The sequence below is a fragment of the Tauraco erythrolophus genome, chromosome 4, assembly GCF_009769465.1.
Source record: "Tauraco erythrolophus isolate bTauEry1 chromosome 4, bTauEry1.pri, whole genome shotgun sequence".
Classification (NCBI taxonomy): Eukaryota; Metazoa; Chordata; class Aves; order Musophagiformes; family Musophagidae; genus Tauraco; species Tauraco erythrolophus.
In genome coordinates, this window is record NC_141468.1 from 85,959,949 (window position 1) to 85,985,860 (window position 25,912).

Here is a 25,912-nt window from a genome sequence, read left to right on the forward strand (position 1 = left end):
CTCAGCTGCAGGTTAATCCTGCAGATAATCTGGAGGAAAGTAGCAAGAACGATGAGAGACCTAGGGAACAAAGCACCTCAGGAAGGACTGTTGTTGTTTTTTTTTCTCTAGGAACCAGAAATCCTCACAGAAGCATAATAATAGTCCTCAAGTATGTCAAAGCCTTCTGCAAGAGGAAAGGAATTCTCTGTTTTCTGTGTCCATGGAAAATAAGAAAATAGATAATGGATTTAGACCATAGTGAGAAAGATTTGTCAGTCATTAGAAGAAGCTGTTTTTGTGGAAGAGACAGTGAAGCATCTGAGGAGACTGTTGTGAGGATATTGTGGGTTTACCATTGTCGATGGTTTCACAGAGAGACTGGATCAATGTCTGCCAGGGCAAGCACTGGGCAGTGAATGCTTCCTCGGAGGAAGGAAGTGAACAAGAAACCTCAAGCGTTCACCATCCTATTTCAATAATTCTTAGTTTTTAACTCTAGTTATGGCAGAGACTAATGCCCCAGCATTCCAGAACGGGTTGTGTTTTTCACTAAAAGACAAAAATGCTTCTTACAGCAGAGGAAGACGAGGAAGAACCCGAGATGCCTGTCGGCCCTCGACCTCGCCCGATGTCTGAGCTGCACCTCAAAGAAAAGGCTGTGCCCATGCCTGATGCCAGTGCTTTTTTCATCTTCAGTCCTAACAACAGGTATTTAAGAGACTGCTTAGCTGGAACAAGGAGGCGGAGAGCAGGTACCCCGTTCATGCTGGGCCCCAAAGGTTATATGGTGCAGAGCTTCCTTCCAGCAGTTCTTACCAGAGACCTCCTTTGACCAGTCTCTCCTTTAAAGACCCTGGTATGAAATCCTCGTGAAATCACAACTGTAGGGAGCCCTCTGATGATATTCAGTGGGAGTTCATGATGCCTACAAGGCTGATTGAAGACACAAATCTTGAAAGCTTTGGAAAGAAAGGACTTGGAGGCAAGTCAGTAATTGGAATTCCCCAACATATTCGGGTCTAAATTGCAAGCACGCCATCAAGCAATCAATAAAGCATGAGGTAGGAGCTTCCTGTCCCAATGGCTGCTCCAAATCCACTCCCAGTAAGGAGTTCATGTGTCTCTGCTCATTCCTACGCGTCAAGATCGATCATACAAGAAAAGGGAGGAGGATGAGAGTCCATAGCTCCAAGGGGAGACTGAGAAAAATAATTCTTCTCTCCCGTTCTTTCCTTGGGCTCCTGCAATGTGGGTTCACATTGCCCCACCTGTCTTTCCAACAGGGGTGTGTGAGACCAGTGCTGTGAGTGGATGACTGAGCTATGAAACAAGGGAATATACATTGCCAAGGGTGCAGAAATGAGCTCACTGCCCAGTGATTTGTGCAGTACCATGTATCTTAACATCTCCCTCGAGGACTTGGCCTCCAAACACAGCCCGAAGTAAGGCAGGGCTATAAAAGCACAGCTGAATTCAGAGCCAGTCTTTCCACAGCAGGGCTTGTGCCACCCCTCCTTGGGTATGTGCAACAGGGAGGGACTGAAGATGATTGAGACTCATGGACTCTAATGCCAGCTTTGCCACCCACCCACTGTTGCTGCCAAAGAAATAAATTAACCTCTGCAATCATCTGTAAAATTGCTATAATAGGGGCTTGGAGGCTTAACAGCCAAAAGTAGAGCTAAATAGATTAATGAAGTGCCTCTAGAATTATGCATTGGACTGTTTTGAGGTTTAACTCCTCATATCCTGATACCAAGGTATGGGAGGTGCTATAATGGTCTCCAGTAAGGAGGTTGGTGTTTGATGGGAGACTGCTACTTCTTTACTTACTATTTTCCCACAAAGAGCACCAAGCACTTTATATTACAGTGATGTTTAGCAGATGCCCTGCATGGCAGGATGTCCTCCCAGAAGCCTTTGTAAATGCTAGCCTGCCCTATATCCATTTGGCCACATCTGTGCCCTGTTAGAAAGGTAGATCCCCCATAGTCCCTGCTCAGTGACACTCCAGCCACAGCTCAGAAAGAGGTTGGCCACCCCAAAGCCTGTTTCTCCTCCGTTCTCCCAAACGAATGGGGGATGGTTCTGTGAGCGAAAGCAAGGGATATAATTGTGGGTTGGCAGGTTTCAGACCACATCTAAATCACAAAAAGGCTCTGTCAGGAGGGAGCGACTGTTCTCCATGCAAACCCATCAACCAAGCATGCGTCCTGCAGGCAGCCGATCGCTCCATGTGCATCGCTGCATGACGTGGAGAGCCAAGGCTGCCCAGCACCCAGCAGGGCCAAGCACAGCTTCCTGGGCCCGTCCTTCTCCCTGCTGCTGGGGCAGAGGGAAGTTGCTCTGCAGAACAATCCTCCAGGGCCAGTCCTGCTGGCAAAAGAGGAGGGGGGAATGGTTCCCAGGGCTTGCTGTTCTCTGAGAGATAAAGTTGTGCCTCTCCTCTCTCTTGCAGGTTTCGTGTCCACTGCCATCGAATCGTTAACGATAACATTTTCACCAACCTGATCCTATTTTTCATCTTGCTCAGCAGCATCTCCCTGGCAGCTGAGGACCCTGTCCGACACCTCTCCTTTAGGAACCAAGTATGCTTCCCATCCTCCTTCCCTTGCTGTGTATTAAAAGTGTGGTACAAGCAGATCATGAGTCGAAGCCAGGAAAGGCAGGAAAGACTGCATCAGAGGCTTTGGGAGTGACTCCCTTCCCTGATTTGAGCTTTTTGTAGGCTGTGTGTGAAATCATCAGGTTTTGCAGGGAACATGAGTCAGTGCAGAATTTGGCCTCTAGTTCGTTTCAGAAGTGTGTGTAGGGGAAGGAAGAACAGGAGGCTGAAGCAAAATTATTGTTCCCTGGAATGAAGGCATTAGAAAAGGGCTGCAGAAACATTGATTGGGATGCAAATAATTCTGATTTGGGGGATTTGCAGGTTCCCTTTGGAACATCTGCTCTCCTGCCACATGCCTTCTTTTGAATTAAAAAGCTCAGAACCTGCTTTTCAGTTCATTCACACTGGTGTAAATCTGCAGTAACATTCTTGAGTTTGATGCAGTCACTCTGGGGGAAATTGGTGTCGTCAGGGTTAGAATCGGGCTATTTGAACACAAGCTGCCAAGCTATCCTTAAATTTGAGGTAATCCTCAGAAAATATGCTGTGCTCTTCTCCTCACCAGCCTTGAGGGAAGGAGCGGAAGGCATTCGGCACGGAGGTACGTTCTTGCCTTCTTTCCTGACCATTCTTATTAGCCTTTTGAGACATTCAGTCCTCCCTTAACTTTGCAAGTGGTTGTTCCTGTTAATCTGGGGTCATTGCAGAAATCAGAGGAGTCAGCAGTCATATGTGAGACTTCTGATCTCTGGTGTCTGCACTGGCGTTTTCGTGCCTTTCTGCTGGAAGAGCTTGCTAGGCTTAAAGAGTGAGACACTTTTATTTTTCTTGTTTAATAATAAAACCTTAATTTAAGGTTCAGTGTTCTACCTCCTTCAAATACCCTGGCCTTAGCATGCATTTAAATGCATATGTGCATGCAGAGAAGATGTTAAAGGAGGTTTATTCCTGAGCTTATCTCAAAGCCGCTTTGCATTTTGTCCTGGAGGAGGGTACCAGATAGTAGAGTCAAACCTGTGCCACCAGTGACCCACTTGTGAACAGCTGAATGTGCCCACCGTGTAGGGATGGATGATGTCAACATGTGTTAGTGCTGCAGCGTGATGTCAGCTGGCATATGGGTTTCTGACATGCCACAGAAGCTGCCACAGACTCTGCAGCAGACTGATTTAAATGAGAAAAAAAAGTAGTCAAAGCTGGTTGTCCTGGATGAAAGCGCTGAAGGTTTGGGGTAAAGTTTTGTCTTCTGTATTTGAAGCCACTGATGTTGCATGAAAATCTGTGTTTAATTTTTGCAGGTACAGATGTTTAAAATGTATCATACAAGGGGACACTGACAAGATGTTTGGGTTGCAGATGTGGTTTTGCACATTGACAGTAGAACAGTCAATGTTGCCTTGCCATTGCACTTTGACAGTAGAACAGTAGGATTGTGTCCTGCCCTGTGCCCACACAGAGGTCTGGGCAGGAAAGCAAGCAAGCTGAAAGCAAACTGACTGCCTCTACCTTCCCTCTGGGACAACATAACCAGGCATTAACTTCTGCTCAAGGACACAGACTGCCCCAGAGCAGGAAGACAGGAATGGAGAGAACCTCCTTCAGCGAGGGCTAGTGAAGCGGTTTGGACACTGTTTCTATCCCAGGGTGGGCTAGTGGCTGCATCTTTCTTGTGTCACACAAGGCTCAGGCAGCAAGTTTTTGGAAGTGCCTCCCCAGTTTGATCAAACAGCCTTTAAAGCCCAAGGAAGTTCTAAGACTTTACGTGCTCACAGTGTTCTCCTGCTTGCACCTGAGCAAGGTGCTCGTTCGTTTTAATATATTCTAGAGTAAATTCATATTTAGATAATAATAAATTTCTCTGCTGGTAAGTGGTACTGCCTGCACAGGTGGAGCAGTGATCATTTTCATCAGGCATGGTTTCATCTCTAAGAGATGTCTTTACTAGCTGCGGCTTTGGGGCCAGATTCACCAGCTCTAGCTGCTTTGCAGTGCTCTGGTGATGTAAAGCAGCTGCAGGTACAGCTTAATCATCCACTTTAATCAAGTTTATGGCTGCTTTATGTTGGTGGAGTCATGCAAAGCAGCCTGAGAGTGCCCATGAATCTGGCCCATTGATTATAAAATTTTTCCATTAATATAATAACCCAATGTCAGGACCTACAAGGCAGCAATGCAAGGAGACATTTCCAGTTATAATGTGTGTAAATTAATATAGGATGCAATTGAGATCTGTCCATCCTTGAAAAGTCCCTTTTTTAATTCTCTAAGTTGCAAAATCTGATAGAGCCCAAGACAGCCTTGAAGGAGTGAGAACAACTTGGGGCCAAAAATTGAGCCGTGACCTGAAGGACTTTAAGTTACACAGGGGCAGTTAAGTGATACATTCCCCCACTTGACATTCAGTGTCTGCAAATTAGTCCAGATTTGGATCATGCTTAAACAGTGCAGTCTAAAATAACCCTGTAGCTTGCAGTACCCCACTGCCCATGGCATACCAAGCTGTAAGAATCTAGCCACCTATACATTTGAGTTAGGGTATGGGAATTGAGATACAAAAAACACCTGTGGGATGGGAGAGGACAGTTTACTGCTGTATGTACAGCAGTGGTTTAGCAGTAAACGTTGTTTAAATTTCACAAACAGTCCGTTTTCTACAGCTTCCATACATTGGCCTTCCAGTTTAGAACTTGATTAAGCTAAAACAACAGTAAACTGAGCATATGATACTATTGATTTTCACCATTTGTAGTGCAGATCACACTCAAAAGGCTTGGGATATTGGAAACAGAGAGCATTCAATTCTAGTCCCATTAGTCCATGAGAAATTTCCCATTTGCTTTTATGGGATGTCAACTGATCAGCAGGGAAAGACGTTTCCATCCTCGACGCTGTAACTTTGAAAATCACTTTACACTTCCAGACTTGCTGTTGCCTTCTGTGATACTCTAGAGCCACTTTTTGTGGTCTTCTATGCAGGCCACCAGTATCCCCATGGGATTGATGAGTGTTTCAGCTTGCCTGTTATCCAGGATGCCAACAGAAAGATGCAAGATCTAAGTTAGGCACCTTTAGCACATGACCAAATTATGGTTGCAATACAAAAGATGGAATTTTGTTCAATTGGCAGTTTTTGTTATTCGTCCTAACCCAGGGCAAGTCAGGATAGAGAAAAAAAATAGCTAGAACATGGATTTGCAGTTTGCTTTTCTTCCTGTGCGAGAGGCACAGAACAAGCTTAAACAGAATTTAATAAGAAGGGATCTCACTGAGAGCCCAGAGGTCCTTGTATTTCTCAGTTTGGAAGTCTATTTGGGAAAACCCATGAATCATCTGTTCTGTATCAAATTTAAAAGGAAAAAAAAAAAAAAGAAGAAAACTAAAAGAAAATCCTACAACGCAGCCAAAAAGCTGTAAAGCCCTCATGGGGTTGTAACTCAGAAAAGACTTCATGTGATGTGCTTCTTGTCCTGTGTGCCAGGACCTTCACCACATTCAACAGGACGTCGTTACAAAACCATTTCCTGTACAGCCCTCCTTGTTCCCTTGTTAAAAGGCATTTGATTTTGAACTGTGATTTCCCATTTGAGTGACCGGTCACTGATCTACCCTCCCCGCTCCTATTCCCTTTTGTTTTTGCAGATTCTCTTTTATTTTGATATAGTTTTTACTGTCATTTTCACCATTGAAATTGCTCTGAAGGTAAAGTGCCCATCTTCTCTCCTGTTACTTGTTCACCAGCTTACTAGTTTTCTGCCACTATCTGTTGCTAACACACACGCCTGTTTGTTCCTGGGTCACGCTCAGTACCACTAACCCAATTGTGCTTATTTTTCAGATCCTAGGCAATGCAGACTATGTCTTCACTAGTATCTTTACATTAGAAATTATTCTTAAGGTAACCAATCTGAGCAATACACTCGTTTTCTCCTTTCTTTCTTTCTTTCTTGCTCTCTATCGCTCTCTTTTTTTTTTTTTTTTTTATTCTGTTACTATCTCTACACAAAGAATTGTTTATCTTTTGATTTCGTTGTTTTGGTAGTTGCTTAAAAAGTCTTCTGTGAAATTTTGATGTTCAAACTTGTAATTCAGGGCCTGTATCAAAGCAGTGCTTTTTAGGGGAATCACAATGAAAGTATGATCCTGTTGGGAAGAGTAAGAGGGAACTAAGAAAAAGGCCATCACCCTGTAAATTTCTCTCTCTACCCTGGCCAGTCTTTCCAAAACAGGATTTGTTTGCTGTGCAAGGAACCCTGAGCACATACACCTCCTCTTACACATGCTGCAACCCAGAGAGAAGATCTCCTTTCTGCACAAGTCATGAGGCCGGGCCAGAGGGTGGCCAATGACTTCTGTAAGGTTAAAGAGTGCACAGTCAAGGAGGAGACAGGGAGCGCAGTGCAGAAGCTCAATTTTTGGGGCATGGAGAGGTAACTGAGAGTACAAATCACTGAAACACCAAGGACTGTAGCTGCACATGAAAATTGCTGCATCACCTGTTTGAAACGTGGCTTCCCGTTTCCCGGGAACGCGCTCTATGCCGAGGGAAATGTGCGGGAGAATGGTTTAGCGTGGAAGAAAATAAAAATAGGCTGCCTTGTTCTTAACTCTAATTTTCCCAAATTGATAGGCTAATAACTTAAATAACAGTAATTGAGCAAAGTTCTGGCTTTCTAAATGCTAGGTTCACTTGGCAGCTTGGTTTTTTTCTCAGCAAGCTGGTTCCGAGTGCTGGCAGGCAGTACCTTCGAGCTGCTCACATCTTACAGCTCAAGACCCTAATAACAGTATCCGTACTGGAGGCTGGCAAGCAGGGTGGCCTCTGCGTATTTTTGTAGAGAAACATCCTTTTTGATGTGACTTAAAATCACCAAAGCCATCATGTTCTCCAAAGAGGTGTCCGTATTACACTCGTGTGCAGCGTGCATCTGTGCTCGCACGATAAATCTGAGCGCGCACGCACCAAACGGCTGATCAAAAAGGCCTGCCAAAAAAAAGGAAAACATCTCAGCAGCAACGTTTAAAAATAAAACCGTAGTTCAAGGCACCTGTTTGAACTCATAATTACTAATTCTGCTGCCACTGAAGGAAATGGTAACACTCCTAATGACTTCAGTGGAAGCAGAACTTAAGCCAACCCATCAGCGTATTGCTGGCATGCTGCGTAGTACCTGAGCCTTCCCCATGTCCTGATAACTCCAGTGGATTTATGTCAACACTCCTGGATAGTATCTGGGTTCGAGTGGGAGAGGAGTGCAAGGACTACAAATGTTTAAGAAATTCTTCTGTTCTCCTGCTGCCAGTTCCTGCTTCCCAACTTGCTGGGTTTCTCAGGGCGTGTTTCTTTGCTGCCTTGCACTGAGCACGATGTTTTGCACAACAGCAGAGTTAGTGTCAACAGTAAGAAACAAAAGAATAAATGGCCACAGGATGTTCAAGGCTGCAGAAGAAAAGCCTCGTCTGCCCTTATGTGGCTGATGACACCAATGTTAGCAAGGTGACATTAATTGGCATCCTAGAATTCAATGCCCCAGATGGGAGGCTGACATAGATTATATACCTTTGAGAGTCTCTTCTGAGATAACAGAATCTCTCAACAGGCTTGAGACAACTAGAGTTTGCATAGAACTTAAACTCAGCAGAGCTTCCCCTCCTGATTTCAATGGTGTCTCCTTTCTTTCAAGATTGCCATACAAAATCCAACAAGTAAAGGGCATCTTTACCACCTTTGTTATGGCAAGAACCCCTCCCCCTTTCCCCAATTGAATGTGTCTCTAAGTATAAATTCTGAGCCAAGAAGAGAGTTTATACTTCCTCCCCTTCTAAGTTCTGTCTGACTGATTTATAGTCAGTTCCCTGATGTCATGGATGTTTGGTGAAAAAAATAATCTGATATACCATGTCCCCTTCTACCCTCCTCTGAGTAAGGTTGTCACAGGTAGGCATGGCTGGAAACCACCAGGAGGCTGTGCCATCCTGAGCTGTTAGCGGGAGCCAGAAAACTCCGTTTTGAATTTCTGGTTCACGCTTCTCAGCTGGGAGTATCGCTAGAGCTCATCACTGAGGAACAATCTTATGGTGTCTACTTCAAGTTACTTTAGACATCTAACTTAGGTGAGATCCAGAGGACCAAATTCAGAAGCCCGTTTTCCTAACCCAGGTAATGGAGGGAGATTAGCAGTTGTGGGGATGGGGTTTCTTCAAAGCAGCTACTTTAGATCACTCACGGAGTCTAAGGTAGGTGGTACCAATGCCCCAATGACCTCACCCTCTTTAACCGTGCCAGACTCATTTAGTCACATTCTGTAACTGAGCTCAGTCTAAAATTCAAGTTCTGAGCTCAGAATTGTTTAGGTCTGACATTGTGGCTGAGGCTCATTTCTGTTTACACTGTCACTTAATCCAATTCTGGAGCCGTGACATCCTGCCCAACACCAGCAGGTATTCAATACCCTTTTGTACCCAGAAGGGGCAGAGAGTCCCTTGTAAAGTATCTAAAATCTTTCCCTTCATCTATGGGTGATGTTCATAATGATTACCTCCACAAAGGAACAACTCTGTCTCAAGGAATTTTACCTTGGGCTTTGTGAGGAAAATCAAGGGGGAAAATGAAACTTCTTCTACAATAAAAATGGAAGAAGCTGGATAGGGGTAGAAAAAGAGATATAGGATTGAGCTGAACAGAAGAACCAAACTGAAGAGAGCAGGAATTCCTCCTGTCGTTTCAGCTTAGCTCTAAAACATCAAATCCCTGAAGGATTGCATTTCTTCTTCATGGAGGAAAGAGAGCTTAACTGTCCACTGCAGCTGGTCTAAGCATTGAAAAACATTACAAAAGAGCCCTTTTTATTTTATATTTTTATTCAATTTAGCTAAAGAGGCCTTTATGTCACACAAGCACCATACTCACAAGTGTCCTCTGCCGTTGAAGAAAAAAGGGAAAAGCGTATAATTGCAAAGAGTAGTTTTTGCAAGCAGTCGTTCTGCTGCTTTGCTGGTTCTAAATGTTACGTACTCCGTGCACTCAAAGTGCATATTTTCCTCACTGGACCTAGTATTGGCTTTCCCTAGTTAGGTCTTTCATAGTCACCTTACTGTCTTCTTCACTCTCTTTTCTTTCAATGGGGACTCAACTTCTCCTTTGGGGTCTGGGGGTAAATTGCCTGCTGTGGTAGAAGTACTGCCCCTCCCCAGTTATATACTCTGAGCAGAATCAGATGGGTTTGGTTTCTGAACAGATGCTAATGGCAAAGTGTGTTTGTGTCTTCATGTGCCTTCCTACAGATGACCGCGTACGGGGCTTTCCTCCATAAGGGCTCCTTCTGCAGAAACTATTTCAACATTTTAGACCTGCTGGTGGTCAGCGTTTCTCTCATCTCTTTTGGGATCCAGTGAGTGAGCTATTTTCAACTGGCTGGTTCTTTGGGATCATAGGGCTGGGTTGGGAGGTGATACCTCAGTCTCATTGTCTTATCTGGGTAAGGTTTTTCTCATGAGCCTGGAGGTATTTTTATCAGATGATTCAAGATCATTAAAATTCATCCTCAAGAGGGGAGGTAATAATTTGGAAATGCTACACTAGTGACCTGGAGAGGCGATCTTCCAGAAAGAGCAAATGAGAACAAGAAACTTGGTCCATTGGGAATCAGGACACTTAGTTTTGTTCCAAGATCTCTGATTCACTGTATTGGTTCAGGACAGTTAAGTGACTTACTGTTCCCTCTTAGAGCTCTCATAACCTCTTTGGAAAATGGGGTGATAATGTTTTGCTGCTGCCTAAGATGTTGTGGGTCTTGGTCGATGGAAGACCATCGAGCACTTGAAGAGCTGTGTGAGAATCTGTAGAGTACTGGTGACAGTGACAGTTGATCTTGCTTCCGTTGTGCCACTTTGTGTTGGTTGATCTCTTAATTTGCTTAATGAGTTTATAGATTTACTTGATTATGTGGAACTCTGTGAATCGGATGGGGAGTTTCCTAAGCAGTATTACATCTGAGAAGAAATAAGCTCCCAGTCGTTACCATTACAGGTTAGCAGCTCACATATGTCATGTTCCAGAGCTAAGTCAAGCCGAGGGATTTGTCAGGTCCGCTGGGTTTTCAGTCAAGGTCTTAAGAATGGCACAGTGCTTGTTTTGACCTGCTGTTTCTTTCTTACAGACCTAACTAGACCCTTAATACGTTAGCAAAAAAACTGTTCCCAAAATCAGTAGGAGGGCCTGATGTCACACAGCACGGAGAAGATTCTCAGCCAGGGTTTTGGTCTTGGAATACGCAGAGAGCTTTGTTGTAGTAGATAGCTGTGTTCAGTACTTAAAATTAAGTACGCAAGTTGTCCTAATCAATTCAGTGGGAGTTTCCACATCCTCCAATTTCTGTACACACTGAATTGATTTGCAGGATCAGAGGCCAAGCATACTGCAGGATCAAACTCCAGGTGGATGGTATACCTTTAAAGCTGGAGTCATCTGGAGTTTCCACTCGTCTATGAATATTTCAGTAGAGTGCTTCTTTGAGCCTTATCTGAAAATATCTTGTGATGACTACATCTTGGCACAATTTCTGTTAGACATCTACAGGGTATTTGGCAGCTTGCCCTGCTTAAAAAAGCATACCCTGCCCATGTTCCATTCTCTTTGTTAATACAGCAGGGATGGTGAAAGCCAGGAGGATGTATACTGAGCCTGCCCAGAGCAGGAGGCAAGACCTGTGAAGATAACATCAGAGAGTGGTTTCCTTACCCCTGAAGCACCATAGCAAAGAGTTGACTCTCTAACTATCCTAAGCAGTCTAAGGCAATGTAGGATTTCAAAGGAGAGTGGGTGAATTCCATCTGCCCTTGCAGCACACCCCCGTCTTGCTGTATCTCTCAAACCTTCCAATGTTTTCCTTCAGGTCCAGTGCCATCAACGTGGTGAAGATCCTGCGTGTTCTGCGAGTGCTTAGACCACTGAGGGCCATCAACAGAGCCAAAGGACTAAAGGTTAGAAGACTCCCAATGCATTCTGTAAACTATAAATTCAAGATATTTCAAGCTACAAGGACTTTTGCAATGGTTCAAGTAGTATTTCAGCAGAATCACAGGATGGTTGAGGTTGGAAGGAATGTCTGGAAGTTGTCTTGTCCAACAACTCTGCTCAAGCAGGGCCACCGAAAGCAGGTTGCCCAGGACCATGCCCAGATGGCTTTTGAATATCTCCAAGGAGGGAGACACCACAACCTCTCCAGGCAACCTGTTCCAATGCTCAGTCACCCTCACAGTAAAAAAGTGTTTCCCAGTGTTTCAGTTTGTGCCCATTGCCTCTTGTCCTGTCGATGGGCACCACTGAAAAGAGCTTGGATCTGTCTTCTTTGCATTCTCCCTTCGTATTTATATACATTAACAAGATTCCCTTGAGCCTTCTCTTTTCTAGACTAAACAGTCCCAGATCTCTCAGCCTTTCCTCACGGGAGGGATGCTCCAGTCCTTTAATCATCTTTGTGGTCCTTCACTGGACTCCCTTGACTTTCTTGTACTGAGGAGCCCAGAAGTGCACACAGTACTCCAGGTGCAGCCTCACTAGTGCTGAGTAGAGTGGAAGGATCACCTCCCTCAATCTGCTGGAAGTACTTTGCCTAATGCAGCCCAGGATACAATTCACCTTCTTTGCAGCGAAGGCTCATGTTCAACTCGGTGTCCACCAGGATCCTCAGGTCCTTTTCTGCCAAGCTGCTTTCCAGCCGAGTGGCCCCAGCATCACCACTAAGGTTAATTGTGGTAGTTTACGAGGGTTACAGATGGACTTACAAACCTGTTTTAACACAGCCTTGTTTTATTAGAGAAACTCCTCTGTGGGCTGGTGGGTGCCCAACTATTTAAGTTGGTGCTGCTGGAAGTTTCAGAGAGCTGAGCTCTGGTATTTTCCTATCCTTTTCTTTCTGCTCCTAAGAGTACAGTGAGGAACGTAACAAGTTGGTCTTCTCTCCCCTTTCCTGAGACACTACTTAATGGACAATAGTTAAATGAAAATCTTTTATTTGTATTTCTAGTCTTGGGCTTCTCCCTTAGCCAGAGCAGCTCAGAACAATCCTGCAAGTTACTTTTGTTCCTATCTTCCATTTGCAGCATGTGGTCCAGTGTGTGTTTGTCGCCATCCGAACCATTGGAAACATTGTGATTGTCACCACTTTGCTGCAGTTCATGTTTGCCTGCATTGGAGTTCAGTTGTTTAAGGTAAAACCATTGAGCCCATTCGTTCATCCATGGCACTGAGCTGTATTTTGGGGTGGAAAGAAAAATAGCATGAAGAAGCCTGAGGAAGGGGAGATGGAGTCTTCTGTGGGAAAGACAAAACATTTGGAGCATTGTCAGTGTTACCTGGGCTCCTGCTACCAGGAGTTCCCCAAGACTGGACCAGGCATATTCAGAACTCCTGCCCTTCATCCGTAATGGTAAAAAATCATCAGTAACTTTCTTCTTCCCTAAATAGCTCGTGGCATGACTTAGTGCCAGGGAAGTGAAGGGGGCTGTTCGAAAGGATTGATACTTGCAGACTGTCTACCTCTCATCTTGTAGAGGAAGGGGCATGCCAAATAATCGTAGGAGGTTATTCATTCACTTCTTTACGTCTGCTTTTATTTCTTTGCCCTTCACCGCCCTTCTGACAGCTAATGTTCTGCAGCACTCAGTGGTCTGCACCTCAGGACATACACATAAAAGTACCGTGCAAGCAAATGAAAGCTCTGGACTACCCAGATGCAGGCAACTCTCAATCCAGTTTGCACACATCTAGCCACAAAAGAGCATGTAAACACACTTATAGTTGGTTAATCAAGTAGTAAATGCGTTCTCCTTGCTACGTGATCTGTCCTAACCCTTGCACTGTCAGGAAAGGAAGCTTCATTCCTCTTTCTTCCTTTTCAAGGGCAAGCTGTACAGCTGCACCGATAGCTCCAAGCAGACAGCAGCAGAATGCAGGTGAGTCTGACCTTTCTCACTCAGCGTCCTTCACTGGCCACCCACTCCCAGGGCCTGGTCCTGGAGGTGCAGTTCTGCCATGTTCTTCTCTTCTCTCCATGCACAGAGGGTACTACATTACGTACAAAGACGGTGAGGTCAACCAGCCAATGATACAGCCCCGGAGCTGGGAGAACAGCAAGTTTGACTTTGACAACGTCTTGACTGCCATGATGGCCCTCTTCACTGTCTCAACCTTTGAGGGCTGGCCAGAGTGAGTGCTCCTTGGGCCAGTGCAACACTGGCAATGTCCTCATTCATTTCAAAAGAGTAAATTCAAACGTAGAGCTTAGTCTTTTGCACTCTAAGTGTTTAAATAAGTCTAAAGCATTAAACAGCTTTAGTTGCTTGTACAGTACAACAATCGTACAACAGTAGCAATAGTAGCAGCAGTCATTGTAGTGTTATGTGCTTTGTAAATTCCTCAGGGCCTGCAGGAATTGCTGTTCCTCTACTTGCAAACTTTTCTCACAAAACTCAGTTCGCAACACAGGCTCTCCTGTCTTCTGTTAACTGAAGGGCGTGCTTTTGGTTTAAGTTTTAATTGTTCAACTATGAAAACATTTCACCCCTGAACAGGTTCAAATGTGTAAAGTTAGTAAGAGCCAAATCTTCTCTTTTGCAAGAGTTTGTGCTCAGATCAGTGCAAGTCTGCGCAGCTGTGAGTGAAGTAACTTTGATACAAGTAGAAGAAAATCACAAAGTTAAACTTTATAGCATCACCTATAAGGCCTCAAGGCAGTTGCAGATTTTCTCTGCATTGGGCTCCTGTTTGCTTTCAGGTTGCTGTATAGGTCCATTGATTCCCACATGGAGGATGTGGGACCCATCTATAATCACAGGGTTGAGATCTCCATCTTCTTTATTATCTACATCATCATCATTGCTTTCTTCATGATGAACATCTTCGTTGGTTTCGTCATCGTCACATTTCAGGAACAAGGAGAACAAGAGTACAAGAACTGTGAGCTGGACAAAAACCAGGTAATTTACAACAACTTGTTGCCACTAAAGGTAGAAAATACATTGAGAATAAGCGTTTAAGAGAGAAATACATACAGAGAGGAACATGTGAAGATTGCCAACAAGATAAAACACTAAGGTGGCTTCACTGCCATCTTTCAGGAGTCAGATAAAAAAAAATCTTGCTGTAAAATTCACTCAAGGAACATTTACTTAAAAATATGTCCTATACCATTTGGTTTGCTGAGATTAGATGAGCATGACAGTGTTGTCTGGCCAAAGTAAATGCATATAGAACTCTTCAACAGGTAGAATATACACATTCAGGTTGCGACCTAAAAGAAATTCTACCAAGCATTTTCATTTCTGTAAAAAACTTGAAACATGTTGTGGTTTTATTATCTTTGGAGGTAGCTGACTAACCCTGTGTTTTGGTTTTGATTTTTAAATCTACCTTGCCTCTTTCACAGCGCCAGTGTGTAGAATATGCCCTGAAGGCCCGGCCTCTACGGAGATACATCCCTAAAAACCAGTACCAGTACAAAGTTTGGTATGTGGTCAACTCCACCTATTTTGAATACCTGATGTTCGTTCTGATCCTGCTGAACACCATCTGCCTGGCCATGCAAGTAAGTAAGCAAGCATGTGATGAATTATTAGACTTCGATGGGGAAAATGTAGAAATGGCCAAGGTGAAACCTACTTTCACCTTCAAACCACGTCCGTCTCTGCCCAGGGCCTCCCTCACCTTCTTTTCATTTTCAGTCAGGCTCAGACTCCACCTGCTAAGCCCATTTCTGCAATCCCAGTTTCCTTTGCCACTCAAGCCCCATTCTCTTCTACACTCTTTATATGCTTAAGAGCTAGTCTGCCTGTCACTCTCCTACCTAAAACCCATCCTTCCTCCTCACCCAGTCAGTCTCTGAACTCTTTTCTCTGGTCTGTGGCCCAGACAGTCCAGATCCCCACTCCTCAACCAGTCCTTCTCGTCTCCTCACTACAGAGATTCCCAGTTGCAGTTACCCCTGCACAGACCTCCCTTCCAGTCTCTCCCTGCCCTTCCCATTTGATTGCCTGCTACACTTTGTTCCCTTCTCTAGTTTATCCCTCACTGTGAGTCCAACTCCCCATGCACTCCTACACCAACTTCTCTTTTGGCCCTAAGCAGCTCACCACTACATTTTGCACTAGATCAATCCCAGTCTGCCCCACTCCCAGCCTCCCCTCAAAACTAGCCTCAGTTTCCTATCACTCATTAACAGTCTAAGTCTATATTCAGTCAATTTTCACCTTATTTTCTCTCACCGTCTCCAGTCTAATCTCACCAGATTCTTTGACCTCCCTAATTTTCCTTCATCTGGTCTAGCTCTTTCCCGTCTCCACTCAAAAGTCTTGCTGTCTTCCTCTGCTGTCTTGCCTGAGGTACCATCAGAACAACGTAGCACGAACACAAGGAAGTGCCCTGCTCTCAGCTGAATTATCTACTGCCCCGCTGTCATGAAGCAATAGAGGGGGACTATTTTGTTCGCTCTGGAGCTTTGAAGTGTGCTCAATTGCTCTGACAATGGTGCACACCCAGGGCAGGTAGAGCTAGAAGCCGTGAGATATTTGTGAGCTCACAGGCAGTACAGCATCTCTAGAGATTCTAGGAAGTCTATGTCCATCTCGAGAAAAGTACAGTTTTCAAAGGCTTATGCTGTGGCTAGATTTGGGTCAAAGAATGTAAGGGACAGCAAACACAAAAGCCACATTCCAGTAAAATTCCAAGTTTTTAAGCAGACTCCTGCAGGTACTAGAGTCTTTCAAGGAAAATGTTACGAGAAATTTTGAAAACCCCGTAACGACATATTTTTCCCTGGCCTGGCTTTCAGCTGCAGCTGAATTGTTTTGACTGAAACTGCTGTAAATAAGTCACCCTGTGCAAATGCAGAATATGAACATTCATCCCAGCTGGTTAACGTTTACCAAAGTTAAGCAACTACAGATGGGGTCTTATAATATGAACTGGAAGATGACCTTAGAATAAGGCAGTGCAATCAGTCTCGAGTGTAATGAGCTAGAAATAGGGATATGAAGAGTGAGGTGGCAACATTTGCAGAAGACACTATTTGAATTAATCAATAGAAGAGAGAGAGAGTAACTTCATAAGATCTTAATAAAGTTAAGTGAATGGGCAGCATGATTGCAAATTTAATTCAGAGTTGACAAATGCAAGATAATGCATATTGGAAAGACATGATTTGGGCTGCTCATGTACTTTATAGAATCCTGAATTAAGTGTAATTACTTGGGGAATGGCGTGGTATCATTATGAACAGCTCAGTGAAACCATATTCACTGTGCAGTAGCAATCAAACAAAAAAGTAATCCAAGTGTTATGGAAGGATAACAAACACGATTGGGAACTGCCTTGTACCGTTATGCAAATTTATAACGAGCCCTCAACTGGAATGAAGAATGTGATTTTGGTAACCCTCACTCAAAAAGATTGTTTTAAAAAAAATAGGAGATCCAGACCCAGATGACAAAAATGGCTAGAGGTACGGAAATGCTTATGTGTGAAGGGAGATGGGAATTCAAAATTGAAAAAAATAGAGCATTCTGAGATTTACTTTAGAGAACCTCAGCATGAAGGGAGGTCAGGAGGGGCCCTGTGGATTCCTAACCAGCTGTTATGTCCATTCCTCACACTGCTGCTGGGATGCTCTTTTTCAGCACTACGGGCAGAGCTGCATGTTCAAGGAAGCCATGAATATCCTCAACATGCTCTTCACTGGCCTCTTCACTGTTGAGATGGTCCTGAAATTAATCGCCTTCAAACCCAAGGTAGGTGCTCTAGGCGTAGAGTTTCCTGGCCTCTGTGTGTGTGTGCATGTGTGCGGGGCAGCTGTGAGGAGAAGGAGGAGGTAAAACTTTCTGATCTGTTACCCCACCAATAACTGAGCTGGACAGTTGCTCTCTGGATTGGAGTCTCACGTATATTTAATAACTTTTTCATGGGAGAGTAGACACTAAAAAAAAACAACACCTGCTAATAGAGAAGGTTCCTAGTTTTCTGTTTTTGTTGTTATAATAGTGACACTATCTTAAGGCTATAACGTGTTTTCCATTCTGAATGTTATTCTAATCCTCTCTCTGACTTTCCTTAAATAAATTAAAAATAGCATCCCATGATTAGTCTCCTGGCCCAAGCAAAGTTAATCAAGGATGACTCATTTTGAGCTATGAGCTTTGGAAAAAAAAGTCTCTTCTGTGAGGGCTACATCTTAATGATAGTTTGGATCACTTTAGTTTTGAATTGAAGACTTCATTGATAATATTCAATACCCCAGCAGGTCCTGTCTGAAAGTATTGTCCTGTCCATTGGGCCATGGCATTCTGCTAGTACAGCTGCACCATGGGGTGTGATTATAGTCTACAAGCTCTTCCAACTAAGTTGGCACAGCTGTTGCAAGGCAAGGACAAAGATTCTGACCTCACATAGTTTAAGATTACACAAGGCTTTCTTCTTTGGGATTTAAATTCAGTAGTGTGCCTTAAGGAGTGGAATCCAGATACAGAAGCACAGGTACCTCATGCCATTTCGTATCTTCGGTGATACCTTCATACAGGAGGTTGTATCTTGAAGGATACCTTGATACATTGGGATTGGCAAATACTGTCTGAAGCATCAGTTATGACATTGGTAAAGATGAGAACAGTCATGTCTGACAATCATGTTTGTCCTTCATGTTAAACACTTAGGGGATCATGAAGTTAAGAGCTCCTGCCGTCTCTAACCTAACATCTTCTTTGTCCTCAGCTCAGAAACTTTGCTCTCCAATTCTACTTAATTTGGTCATTTTCTTGTAAACTCTGTGTTGACTTTGCTCCCACCCAGCCCCTCTCTCCTTCTTCCACACTTTCTAGGACTTCTTCTAAGAAGAGTCACGATTTTAGTTTTTTTCCTGAGTCCAATATCACTATCCTTTCTTAGATGTAGTTCTCCTGAAAGTTAGGAGCATCTTGCACAGTCCTGTTGAACAACTTTTTTTCTGAGATCTCAAACACTGTCTGGAGAAATTTAGAAGTATCATCATCTGTTTCAGAAGGGATTGTAATTTTCAGGAGCAATCTACCTTTCACTTTTGAGATTCTGCCATGTCTATTAGCAAGCAAATCTTCTGACACTTTGTAAAAATAATACCTGCATATTGTATACCCAGAAGTGTATCTCATAGGCTTTGTAATGTTCTTCTGATTGAATGGTTCTACTTTACAGGAGTTTAACTTTGAGAAAGATGATGTTCTTAACAGAATTTGTTCTGAGCATAGAGGGAAAAAGCTCAGCCAGTTCACATACTGAGCTCTGTACATATACAAGCAAGGCTTTACCTGGCATGGTTGCCTCCAACAGTAAGGAACTGGACTTGATGATATTGGAAGTCCTTTCTATTTCCTGCGTCTTACTTTCCTGTGTTCAATCTCCTTTTCAAGTTTTGCTGCGCAGCAAAGTATAAACAAAATCGACTGAAGGTAAACATGTATCCTCTGGATAGCAAAACATTGGATCAGATTGCCTAAAGAGACTATGGAATCTCTGTAATTTGAGGTTTTAAGATTAGGTTAGGGGAACCTTTCATTAGAAACAGTTAGGAATGTATGATCTGCCTTGGGACAGGGGAATGGACAAGACCATCTCGTGTGGTCCCTCTCAGCCCAATTTTCCATGATTCTGTAATTTCCAAACTAAATCCCCAGCTACTACACTTCAATAAAAGTGAGAATATAAAAGTTTTCCTCATGACTAGAGTAGTGGAGCAGCAACAGAGTCTTCTCAGCTAAAGATCAGACAACAACCTCTACGTTAGGTCCTGCCAATCCCAAAAGAACAGCCAGGGAAAAGAATAAATCTGTTTCAAATACTAGTCTGGCCTGTATGCCAAAAATAGTACTAACTCTTAAACCGCTATTAGAATTAAATACCTTCAGGAAAATAAACACCTTTTTAGAAAATGGAACCACAGGATTTACAAGGAGGAAAAACAAGAATTAACTTGTGAAAACAACTAATACAGCAAAAAGACTTGCCTCCAGTGGTGTATTCACAGGGGATTATGTTGAGTACCAGTTCTGTGACTCAAGTTTGGAAACATCAAAATTCCTTGTGTAACTTGTCATTATCTGTTCAGCACAAGGGTTTGGCCTGCAGCCTCCATTCCCTGCTCCATACTGGCTCAACCTGTTCTCCAAAGAAGGAGACCCTCTCTCCCAGCTGACCATTTGGACTGTTGTGGACCAACAGTGAGAAGCACAGCCTGCTTCTCTTTAGGTTGCACATTGGGATTGAAGCTGAACTTGCCTAGAATCTCTTCTGATACGTGAGTGTCCCGGCGTGGAGGAGTTTGTTAGCTCAGCCCTCTGCTTGGCCAGACCTTGCGTCCTCCTGTCATGCCGTGCAAATCACACATTTGCAGATGGAGGTTGTCCCCAGAAACACCAGCTGGAAAAATCCAAAAGGATGTCATTGTCACCTGGGAGAGCATCACTACAGCACAGCCATCATCCACTCCTCTCTAAGCAAACAGGTCCCCCTGACAAAGAAACGAGATGCTAAGTGATATTGGTGTTTCCCAGATATGAATGGCAAGCTGAAATGCTCATGAGAGCTTCACTGAAGACAGGTTTGGCTGCTGTTTCCAGGGCAGTAAAACACAAATCGGCCTTTGTTTAAGCTGCTTTGCCTCATTTTCAGTTTGAGCCCAAACATCACTCTTTTCTATCCAAAGAGTACCCTAAATGAGGGAGCTGCAAGCTTTCTGACTGACAACAAGAAAGCAGTAAACTTGGGAAGCTGAAGGTGTTGTGTCCCCACCTTAGCAACAAACCCCAGGAGAACGTGGCAGAAGAGAACTGAGCACAGAACCAAAGCTGGCAAAAAAAAAAATCACTGTTTTCTCCAGTTTTGTGATGCTTAACCCGGCAGTGGGTGCTACAGCTGACCCTCTACTGCAGCAAGCAGTGCAGGAACTGACTTGTAAGTCTGAAACAGCCACCACAGAGCTCTCCATTGCACAGTCACTTCCTAAAGGCACCTTGGAACGGATGGTCTGCAGCAGAAACAGAGGATCACAGTTTTCTCCATCTGTGCAAGGTAGAACAAGCTGCTTGTTTATTCATACCTTTACCTGAGAGAATTGCTAAGGTAAGTGGGACAGATCTCTGAGGTACTCAGAGCTGCTATCGTCCTAGCTTCTTACAGAAGTCACCACAGGGATGTGCCCATGCAAAACAGCTTTGGAGGAAGCCTGGAGTTCCTAATAATCAAGAGTTCTGCTGCAGGCAGTGGTGTGGCAATCACTATTATATTAAGTAATATAATGCACTACAACACTACCTGTGTGCTGCTCACCAGCCTGGGCTGCAGCTCCAAGGATGCCATTGCATCTTCCACAGCCAGGAGGAAATGGCCCACCTTTTGTAGGCAGGGTCTAAACCTTAGTTAATTAGTTAATTGGATTCCATTTCAATCAAGCCAGCTGGGTAATAATAATTGGATGCCACAATTCCCCCTTTTTGTTTTACCAGTTGTTTGTTTTTAGAGGAAAGTGAAGGCTTTACAGTGAGCAGAAACCCAGTCCATTCATTCTGACTCCAGCACACTTCCCTCCCACAAATATCACATCAGGGCTTGCAGCTTTACCTTCTTTACCAAAGGACTCTCGCTCTGGCCCTGGCTCCAGCTCTTTTGGCTCTCACTCTGGCAAGGGAGTTGGGGTCCTCAGGGTCTCTCAGATGTATCACATCAGGGTCACCAGTCATTCCTCACCAGCCTAGGCTGCAGCTCCAAGGATGCCATTGCACCTCCCACAGCCAGGAGTAAATGGCCCACCTTTTGTAGGCAGGGTCTAACCCTTAGTTAATTAGTTAATTGGATTCAGTTTCAATCAAGCCAGCTGGGTAATAATAATTGGATGACATACCTGTGTCTTACGTGGGTTACAACAGAAAAGGTAGCAGTCTCTGACTGAATAGATTTTTTTACTGTTTCTAGTTTTTGTTTCTTCACTCCAATTCTGTGAGGACACGTCCTCCTTGTTTGCTGAGCTTTTACTGACAGTAAAGGTAAAAAAAGCAGGCGCAGCCAATTGCACAGACGTTACGTAGGATCATATATGTGCCTGACTGCAAAGAATCAACATGGATAATCCAGCCCTGCAACTAGTTCTTGTGGTAGGAGCAAGAATTTACTCATTGAAAGGCCAGCTGTAGGAGTGAGGAGCCAAGTCTGAGTCAGGGCTCATCTCCTAACACTTACAGAAAGTATGTGAGGGGGTTAGACAGACAAGGGCTTTCCTAACAAAACATGCTGTTACTGTTGAGATTGGTTGCCCTAGTCAGCAGGTCCCTTTGGTACCTGTCCTTTTCATTGACCATCTTCTGGGAACAGAGTTTTGGTTTGTTTAGTCTCCGGGGAGGCTACAGAGAAGAGGGCTGCTTTAGCTGGAGCAGCTGCTGGTGGAATAGATATCGCATGGCAGGCAGGGACAGGGCCAGCCTCGGACAGGCAGCCCCTGTGTTTCTGTGGGGCACGTTTTCCAGAGGAGACGATCAGTTCTCACAAGTGTTTTTGCAGGATGAATCTAAGCACCGTGTAAGACAGCTCATCCATGTCTGGTGCAGTCTTGGCAGGAGAGTGTGCTAACAATGAGCAAGAGAGATTTGGGATGATTAGGACTGCTGATAAAGAAAATATCCACTACATGCCCTGCACCTCCTTCCAGAGTATTAATGTGCTGCTCTGAAGCAAAACTCCCAAATGGACCTGAGGGTTTGTCTTGGCTGATGCTCATAAACTGATTCAAGACTGGTTACTTCAAAGAGACATACAGTCTAAAAGTACTGCTGTTGAGCCAAGGCCTTTTGCTGCTTTATTTTTCTAATTTTATAAATTCTCCAGCCAGTCAAGTGAGCTATTTTCCAGTTCCTGCATGGAGCAAACTGCTGTTTCTTCGTGCTTTTTCCAGAGAAAAATACTAAAGGGAATGAGACGTGCTGCATTCTCTGAGGTGCTCACAGCTACCAGTGTCCTAGCTTCTTAAAGAAGAAACCCCCACAACCACCAGTCCATGAAGGACCAGCTGCTCTGCAAAACCTGCCTAGAGTTTATCTTTTCAGCTCAAAGACAACAACTTAAAAGGCCTATTTATATGAAGCTGCACCATCTGTCAACGTATGTGCTAATAGGGGGATGGATATTCCTCCAGGAATTCCAGCTTCTTCCAGCTCCCTGGAATGGGATGTTTTACTGATGAACCACATCTACTTTTTCTTTCAGGAAACACTTCATCTATCCTCTTCTTAGCTAGGGCAGGACTAGTAATCCAAGAGCTATGAATTTTCTACCACTGTCTCTGTCATCTCAAAGTAGGCAGGACATGTCAGCGGAATGACTCTCAGACATAAAGTAAAGCACATGTTCATATATTTTGTCAAAGCCAGGTCTGCGTGTGGAAAGGGAATCTGGGGGATTTCCTCTGTGGAATTATGACTATCAGAGAGACTGCAGATCACAAGTCTATTCCGTTTACCAGACACTGTCAGCACCTTTCTTCCCTGGGTGTTTATGGATGTCACTTGTAAAGCAGCTGGTAACAAAGCCATCTGTCCTGCCTCAGATAGTTCAGTCCCTCGTTTATCACTGCTACTTCACTCTGAATTCTTGCCATTCTTTAATGTCGTTTTCACGTAGCAGAGTTCAGACGTCTGCACGCTGTTCCAAACAAGTTCCACATTCAGTGCAAGGCATAGAATCCCATGTGATCCCAGGAAGGGCTGTGACCCTCTGAGTACTGGAAGTCTTGAGTGTCACTCAGGGTTGTTTCTTAGTCTCCATTTACTGATGGATCTGCACGTCTTTGGTGTTTCTTTCTCCCCTGATGGATTTGCCCTTCTTTATTCCTCTTTAAGCTCCTCTCAGTCAGCATTTGTCATGCCTTCGATGCACTGGTATCTCTTCTCAAACCTGCAAAATGACTCATCTGTTTTTGTTCCCTTTTCACTATTCCATTTCTAGTACATTTATGCCTATAAACAGATCTTTGAGCAGTCTCTCCTAAAGTCACACTGGCTGCTTCATGATACTTGCATTCTTCTTTCTAACCATAACCGTCATCTGTCATTCCTTGATCAAGACAGAGGCTTCAGGATCTTCACAGACAAATGAGATTTATATCTCATCTACCCCCTTGCACTGCAGAAACAAGGTTGGTTAATTTTGGCACTCTAATGCTTTTGGTGCTTCTTCGTTCTGGTACCTTTAGAAATACCCATATAGCTTAGGATGCTGCCCTGGCATCATTCATCGCAGTGTTTTACTTCTCCAGCTCATACAGAGAAAGCAAAATAAAGACATTCTGCACTGGTACAAAAACGTTAGGAAGAGTGGTTACAATTGAGTGGTCTTTTGCCCAGCGATGAAAGACGCTTGAAGTCCATTCAACAGACATAAGAATCATATTTAGTTAAAAATCACATGGTGTGGGATGAAGTATGGTGGTATAAATTAGTAGCTTAGGTTGCATAAATGTACACGTGAGCCCACGGTGCGGGCAGCTGCCTTCCTTTTGTGGAGTTTGGCCACACAATTCTGGTTGTCAAATGGCTCTTCCTTTGCAGATTTTCTCTGATGGTTTTGGCAGGTTCTTAACTTAAGTAGTCATCTAATTGTTTCCTCTCCTCAGCTTCAGTATTACCCTTTGTGTTTTGGAGGGACAGTGTCTAGACATGGAGCAGTTGCTGACTGAGTCATCTACATCTGAGTGCAATAGGAAGGGCAGTCTCCAACCACCACCCTGCCTTTGGTTGGAACAAGGGTTTTAAAAGGCAAAAGCAAGGGTGAGGAAGCTAATATGTCTCAGGATCTGTGGATGAGGGAAAAAAATATACCTCGTTCAACAAAAAGGAAGAGTGAGCTCTGCTTGATATCGAGTAAGAAATAGTGAACATGGAGAGAACTAGGAATAGGCAGGTAAGAAAGTGTGTGAACTGAAGAAAGTGAGAACTAAATAAAGAGGAAGGACCATGTCTGGAGAGAAAAGAGAGAGAAACCAAACCTGAAGGGAAGGAAAAGCCATACACAGGAAATGGAAAGTGCAAACAGACAGAATATCCTTAAAGACAGAATGAAAAAAATATAAACCAAAGACCCTGAACGAGGAAAGTATTAATAAAATGGAGAAAGAAATGATTGGACAAAAAAAGATGCAAGGAAAAGTAAACATGGGAAGGGATTTTTAGAAAATTATAAACTGAATTAAAACCCATAGCTTTTAAGCTAATGAACATCTTTTTGTGTTTCTACATTTTGTTGAAGTTCCCTGGCAGACATCCCAGGTCTCCACGTTCGAACACATCAGCATCTCAGCCACAGAGCCTCCCTGTGACCATCTCATCAGAATAATTTGCAAAAAAAGTTGACTGCAATGTATTTCCCTACTTCTGTGGATTAATCTCAGCCCCATTGCAAAATGCATCAGCATGTTACCCCAGAAACACTTTCCTTTTTCACCCCAATTTTTTGGGGGGGTGAGGTCAGAATATATTCTATGTTCCTTTGGATCTTCTGCACAGCCAGTAGCCCAGCTGGAATTAATCTCAGCTGCTCCAACAAGCCCAGCAGCCATATGACCAGAAATCCCCAACATCTCTCTGGTGCAGGACCAAACACTGCACTGTATGTGTGCAGTCAGTCCGAGGCTCTTAAGGAACTGCTCAATCAAGCTCAAGGGTTTTGGAAATACACTAGAAAAGGGAAAAAATCCTAACCCCTCATTAACCACTCCTCTGCTTTCTCTCTACTGTGTTTACCTAGCTGCCAGGAGTTACATGCATTTTGCACAGCATGCATGTGATGTGGAGGCTTGACTATGTGGTCTTTCCTGTCCACAGGTCTGAGAGGGAGAATGAGCTTCTTCTCTAAGCCCTTTTTGCAAAAGTAAATACCAAAAGTACTGTATGTCAGAGCAGCATGTTTAGCTGACTTTGATGTGAAGAAATACTTGGGGTAGTTATTCAGGACATAGATGATCAGGTCATCCCAGTCCTTTATACCTATCAGTGGGTTGGAGCAGAGGGTCATCAGGTAGACTTGCTCCTGGATGCTGCTCGTTTGACAGAATTTCTGCCTGCTCATATGTCCAGGAGAAAGAAGGGAAAGCACTTCTGCAGCACAGTCTGTGCCACAACACTCTCGCAGCAGCTCAGCGTTGAGACTTTCTCTCAGAACATGGCAGGGCATTCCACCAGCCAAGGGCCAAAGCAGCTGCTTTTGCTGTTCCAGGCCTTAAATCAAAACTCCTTGGGAGTCTGTGCTGCCAACATATTACA

General features: G+C 43.9%; 1 protein-coding gene across 2 annotated transcripts in view; it reads left to right on the forward strand.

The window, feature by feature from the left end:
• Positions 1-25,912, forward strand: part of CACNA1C (calcium voltage-gated channel subunit alpha1 C) — a 493,329-nt gene that overhangs the window by 405,966 nt on the left and 61,451 nt on the right. Inside the window, exons 20-30 of one of the 2 annotated variants that reach the window (XM_086610632.1) lie at positions 558-690; positions 2,441-2,570; positions 6,230-6,289; positions 9,872-9,978; positions 11,482-11,569; positions 12,692-12,799; positions 13,491-13,543; positions 13,650-13,796; positions 14,365-14,566; positions 15,016-15,174; positions 17,261-17,371. In XM_086610632.1, coding sequence (XP_086466758.1) covers positions 558-690; positions 2,441-2,570; positions 6,230-6,289; positions 9,872-9,978; positions 11,482-11,569; positions 12,692-12,799; positions 13,491-13,543; positions 13,650-13,796; positions 14,365-14,566; positions 15,016-15,174; positions 17,261-17,371 — 1,298 coding nt within the window. Of the gene's footprint in view, positions 1-557; positions 691-2,440; positions 2,571-6,229; positions 6,290-6,425; positions 6,486-9,871; positions 9,979-11,481; positions 11,570-12,691; positions 12,800-13,490; positions 13,544-13,649; positions 13,797-14,364; positions 14,567-15,015; positions 15,175-17,260; positions 17,372-25,912 lie in introns of both variants that reach the window. The other variant, XM_086610633.1, reaches the window with a different exon arrangement.